Raw genomic sequence first — 6,171 nt, forward strand, 5'->3', positions numbered from 1 at the left:
AATGTGCAGTGCTGCTGTTGCTTGGAAACAGATTGAACCACATTTTTTGGATAATTGGTAAGCTGGGAGGCAATCAGAAAAGGTGAGGGGATTCTTTGACCTTGGAGAAAATATGTAATTGTAAGAGCATTTGATGAGTGATGCATTATTTGCATACAAATTGAGGCGACACAGTAACTACATTGTGTACCTTGAAAAAGAATATGACATTGGCTTATGCTAGCTCAATTTAGCTGTGATCGTTGGAGGACCACATATTATTTATTGCGGTTTATAAGCCTTTAAGGCAAATGAAATGCATTCACTTGGCTAATTGAGGTTATTCAGTGTGCTTTTCTCCTCGGGACAATAGGTTGTACTCCTACTAAAAGATTATATTTGAGTCCTGTAAGCCCAGATAGCTCAATTTTTTAAACTGTCATTGAACAGCAAAACAATTTAGCTTTTAACCATTTATTTGTGCAACAATGTGACAAAAAAATCTCCCACAAACATGGTAATCTTTCATATTGATTGTTTTCCACAGCAGAAAGGCCCCTTTCAGCCTAATTGTCCGTAGGTCATGCCCCTTAAATAGTAACACATGCTCTCGAAAATGTATAATAAAATTCTTTTTTACATTGAATCATTATGAAAAATATATTATTAATGTACAAAATCTTGCATATTACACATGATACAATGAACAGTCTTATATGAGCCAAAAGACACGACATACTACAAAACACAGCAACGATCCAACATAGAGTCAATTATGATCAAAGTACTGTACAGTATAAAGACAAAAATCCATTTTGATGACTTTTTAAGAGTTTGTGTACTCTGGGATGGATATCTCATCTGTCTCCTGTATTCGGGCCGGCGTCGGTGGACCAACAAGTATATAATCAAACTCCTGGTGTTGAACTTTTTCGTACACGCTTTGCAGACCGTTGGTTTTGGGTATGTGAGCTGGATAGTAGTTTTCCCTCCTGGTGTCTCGGGGAAGTGAAGCTGTCTTGGAGAATGTTGACAGATGCGGTCCACAGGCCATGCTCGTGTTGGGCCTTGTAGCCGAGGGGCTCCAGCAGCGGTCCGAGTGTCCCAGCACTTTGCACTCGCTCGTACACGCCCAGAGACCTGTGGAAGACAGCGGTCAGCGTGTCAGGATGCAACACGAATACATTTTCTGGCTCACCTGGCTGAGGGCGTTTGATGCTTTAAGTGATACCAGGTAATCATAGTGTGTCCAGTGTATTAAAAAATGCATTTACTCTGTAATTAAGTGGGTATTTTTCCTTTTATGAATATTTTTTCAAGTCTGTAATTTTACTTTTAAGTATGCATTACATTATTCCATTTACTTACTTACTTTTAAAGTCATAATTGGGTACTGAGTACAATTTGAATTAGAAAAAACTGTGGTTATGAATACTGGCTGTGGAAAAGCTGATGCTAAACTGCATGACTGGCTTTAAAGGGTGAAAAATACCAAGAATGTATGAAAGATGTTGAATATTTTAGGGTTTATTGAAAAGCTGATGCCAAACTGAACTGCTGGCATCAAAGCAGAATAATACCAATAGTGTCAGAAAGCTGTTGAAAGAACCAGGGGTTGAAGAAACTAATTACAACTACTCAAATTACTTTTGTCTTTTCTCAACGCATTTTTTGGGTACTTGTGCTTTAATGAGTACTTTTTCAAGTATGCATTGCACTGTATAATCTACTTAGTTACCTTTAAATTCATAATACAGTTCAGTTTGAACAGTTTGAACTAAAAATGCCAATTTCTGAAGTAATTGCCAGTATGAGCTGCTGGTTTTAGGAACATTGTATGTAGAAGCAGTTGCAGGAATATGAAGAGTTCACATGAATGGGATTTAAAAGTTGAATAAACCTTGTCATGTATTAAAGATGTGGAGCATTATAAGGTTAGAATGAAGTTTCTGGCTAGAGTGTATTGCAGATTTGAATTAATATGGAAACCTTTCATCTGCATTTTTGTAGCCAATAAGGTTAACTGATTGCAAACGGACCAATGAAAACCATGACTTAAAACAGCAATGAAGCATGAAGGCATGAAAGATGTTCAAGATTTTAAGTTTTGCTGAAAAGCTGACACTAAACTGAATTACTGGCTTTAAAAGTTAAATACCAAGGGGTATGAAAGATGTTGAATATTTTAAGCTGTATTTCTGGTTTTAAAATGTGAATAATACCGAGAATGCATGAAAGGTGATGAATAATTTAAGGTTTCTTGAAAAGTGGATGCCAAACTGAATTGCTGGCTTTAGTAATTTTGTATGTAGAAGCAGTTGAAGAAATATGAAAATTTGGAAAAATGGAAAATGTCTATTTTGTGTACACGGGATTTAACAGTTGAATAAACATCATAATGTGTTAAAGATGTATAACATCATAAGGTTTGAGTAGAGAACGATCGGATTATTATCCAAACCTTTCATTTGATTTTTTGCAGCCAAGACGACTATCTGATCATAAGTAGGTCAATGAAAACCACAACATACAGACGAAAACAAAAAACCCCAAAGGTTTCTAGAGGCGACCGTGTTCACTAAATCAAAACAGAGCAGAAGATGGAGAGTAGTTTCGATTGAATGCCTGCAATTAATAATGCATTCAACATCAAAAAGTAGTTGAAGAGTAACTAACTAATGACTAACAGGTTTTTAAAAGTAACTGTGAGAAGAATACTATGTACTTTTACATAGTACAAGTATTTCAACACTAGTAGTTTTAGTTGAGTACTTGCACATACTTGAGTGCAGATATTCATTACTCTTTCCCCCACATGTTATAACTGGGTTCAACCTGTATGTTGCATGGCTTAGACTGACTCATTTTCCCTCTGATTTTCTATTTTATGTTTATTTCTGCCATGCTTTTGTGACACTCACTGTTTGTCGGTGGCGACTCTTTTTTGTGCACATCTCCGCTGATGTCAGAATCGCTGTCATTGAAGTCGCTGTCCCCCTTCCCGCTGTCCTTGCCACTGATGTGGGGATCCCTCGCCGAGATCGTTGTGAATGAATTACCCTTCCATATTGTTATTGGTCTGACTGTCTCTTTCCCGTATCCTGGCAGCGTAGAGTAACCCTGCAAAGACACAAACACATTCGACACAGATTGTGAGTCACGATGCAAAAACCAACCACAGAGTCAGTGAGAAACAAACTTTTAAATATCTCTGTAAAAATACTGACTTACCTTTAATTTGCCCTCCATCACTCGGCTGTTTGGCTCAAAGATGCCTGCTGTCGGCCTGCCATCCTCACAGCCTGCTTCTGTTGTGTTGCTGCTGGCCAATGGAGGTTTCTCTGGAAATGGATGGGCATCAAACACTTTGCCTTTGTGGTTGGCAATCAATGAATCAATATGCCCACTTTCCACTTTCTCCACATTTGGTACGTCTTCTTTCTCATCATAACCCCCCTCCCTCGTCTCTTTTTTCCTGCGGCTGCAAATGGTTGTGATGAGAATGATAGCCAGCAGGAGGAGAGAGCAGCTCCCTGCCAGGACAATGATGATGGCTATGGACATGTCCCACTCAAAGAGCTCCTCGTTGCCATTTTGAGCCAAGGAGGGCATGCTGGGTAGAGCTCCTTCTATGAAGCTCAAGTGTATGACAGCTGTGGAGGTGAGCGCGGGGGATCCTTTGTCGCTGACCGCCACTGTGACTTTGACATTGTCTGTGAGATCATACGTCAGCTGTCGGCTCACGTGCACCTTCCCCGTGTCTTTGTTGATGGAGAAACCCAGGTGTCCCCCCTCAGTGATTTTATAGGCCAGCTGTGCGTTGATGCCCTCATCAGCGTCTGTGGCCTTTATCTGGGTTACCACATAACCTGCAGGTGCATCTTTGGGCAGGAAAACCTCAGCAGATCCTTTGTACAGTGGTGGCTCGATGATGGAGGGTTGGTTGTCATTCTGATCAACTATTTTTAGTCTGATGACAGCTGTGCTCTGCAACTGTGGTGACCCCCCATCACTCGCTTGGATGTGTATGTCTAGCTGTTTCATCACCTCATAATTAAAGCTTCTAAGCGCATATATAGAGCCAGAGACAGAGTTAAGAGACACAAAGGTGTTCACCGGAGACCCCATAATGAGGCTGTCCACAAGTCTGTAGGTGATTTTGCCGTTAATGCCCAGGTCTGCGTCTGTGGCCTCCACTGTGGTGATATAGGCCCCTGGGGCGTTGTTTTCCACCACTGAAACTTCACTCACAGCTTTAGTAAAGTGAGGGGCGTTGTCATTCTCATCGCTGAGCCTAATGGTGTACTGAATGATCTTCCTCAGAGGAGGTGACCCAAAATCCTCAGCCATGACCGTCAAGTTATACTCACTAATCCTCTCCCTGTCCAGAGCTGCTGCCGTCACTATCATGTAGCTGTCCTCATAAGCCTGGCGCAGTTTGAAGTGGTCGTGTCCGTATAATGTGCAGTGGACCTGTCCATTAACACCCGAGTCTCTGTCCAGGGTGCTGATCAGCGCCACCAGACTGTCCTTGTCTGCCGCCTCGCTGATGTGCGCGATGCCCGTGGTAATGGAGGTCATCGGGGTGATGCTGATTTCTGGGGCATTGTCATTAACGTCGGTGACGTGAATGATGATTTTGCACACGGAGGGGGTCGGGTTGGCGCCCAGATCGGTCGCCTGCACGTCCAGCTCGTAGGTGCTTTTGTCCTCGAAATCCACCGGGCTCCTGAGCGTCAGGCGGCCCGATTTATTATCCACTTGGAAAAGTTCTCGGATCTCGTGAGAAACCTGTTTTCCGAACCCGTAGACGACCTCCCCGTTTAACCCCTCATCAGCATCAACTGCGTTCAAGTCCAGAATGACGGTGCCAAGCGGCGCGTCCTCTGGCAAACTCACTGAGAAGCTGTTCTGGTCAAAAACTGGGCTGTTGTCGTTAAAGTCAGTCACTTTTATGGTTATCTTTGTTGAACCCGATCTATACGGACTCCCTCCGTCTGTGGCCACCAGCTCCACAGTGTATGATGACTGAGTCTCCCTGTCTAGCTCTTTCATTAGCACCAATTCCGCATATTTAACCCCATCCGCTCTCAGGAGCACATCAATGGTGAAATGACTGTTGACAGAGATTTGATAGCTTTGGATGTAGTTTGACCCGACATCAGCATCCACAGCCGGGTCCAAAGGGATCCGGGAGCCCACGGCTGCGTTCTCAGAGATTTCCACTACAGATTCCTTGTTTGGAAACTCCGGAGAGTTATCATTGATGTCTTTTATTTCCACCTCGACGTGCATCAATTTGTAGCGATCTTTGGAGAAATTCACCACGTCAAAAGTAATGAGACACTGTGGAGTGTGTCTGCAGATTCTCTCCCTGTCAATTCGTTCCCCGACAGTGAGTTCCCCGTCGCTTTCTCGCACCCTGATGAATGAATCATTGAATTGTTTCATCATCCTGAAATTGGTCTTGGAAGAATGAGACAGACTCAAGGACATGTCCTTGGCAAGGTTTCCGATGACTGTACCTGGTGCGCCCTCCTCATTGGTCTGGTATCGAACAGTATTTCCCTCGGACTGAGCCGGTGAAGCAAATAAAAACTGATGGATTGAGAATATTAAAATCCACCGGTGCCAATAAGTTGTAAATTTGCCAGGTATCATCTTCGTAGTAATCTTTCCCTTGGTAAGCAGCAGCCTCATTGTGCGCTGAACAGATGAGAGCAGTTCACCTCTGGAGTGAGCTCTCCTCCATACAGCTCCCGCTTTTATGAACTGAACTGTGCTGGAAGTGAAAGTTAGTCGCTCCTTGCGCGCAGCAGCCAGTCAGATACGCTTGTTGCCTCGCCTTCAACACAGCTCAAAATTCTGCAGTGGCGGGGTTTATACAGCTCCTCATGCTAATGAGACGAAGTGTGACCAATCCCTCGCTTTAGAATTAAAAATACCCCCTTATAAAAAAAAAAAAAAAGAAAGAAAAAGAAAAAGAAAAAGAAAAGCTCTAAGCCTGTTTTCAGAGTGCACACTGAAGGAAGTTGCAAAATATAAAAAGGGGCAGAAAGATATATATGCCGTTGCTCAAAGATAGTTCCTGCACTGTTTATCGTCTTTTTGCAGCCATTAAGTGATGGTTTTATTTAGAAAAAGACTGTTTTTTTCTTCTTTTGATGTTTGGGTTATTGTCTATTGAGCGTG

At 42.6% G+C, this 6,171-nt stretch overlaps 1 protein-coding gene across 1 annotated transcript; it reads right to left on the bottom strand.

The window, feature by feature from the left end:
* Window positions 1-437: 437 nt before the first annotated feature.
* pcdh8.2 (protocadherin 8, tandem duplication 2) lies at window positions 438-5,924 on the bottom strand. Its single transcript, XM_084724078.1, has 3 exons — window positions 3,211-5,924; window positions 2,901-3,099; window positions 438-1,119 (listed from the first exon to the last, which is right to left on the bottom strand). Exons 1-3 carry the CDS (start codon window positions 5,677-5,679, stop codon window positions 806-808), a joined length of 2,982 nt encoding a protein of 993 aa, XP_084580204.1. The 5' UTR covers window positions 5,680-5,924; the 3' UTR covers window positions 438-805.
* Window positions 5,925-6,171: the final 247 nt, after the last annotated feature.

Source organism: Lutjanus erythropterus, chromosome 8, assembly GCF_056507025.1.
Source record: "Lutjanus erythropterus isolate fLutEry1 chromosome 8, fLutEry1.hap2, whole genome shotgun sequence".
Lineage (NCBI taxonomy): Eukaryota > Metazoa > Chordata > Actinopteri > Lutjaniformes > Lutjanidae > Lutjanus > Lutjanus erythropterus.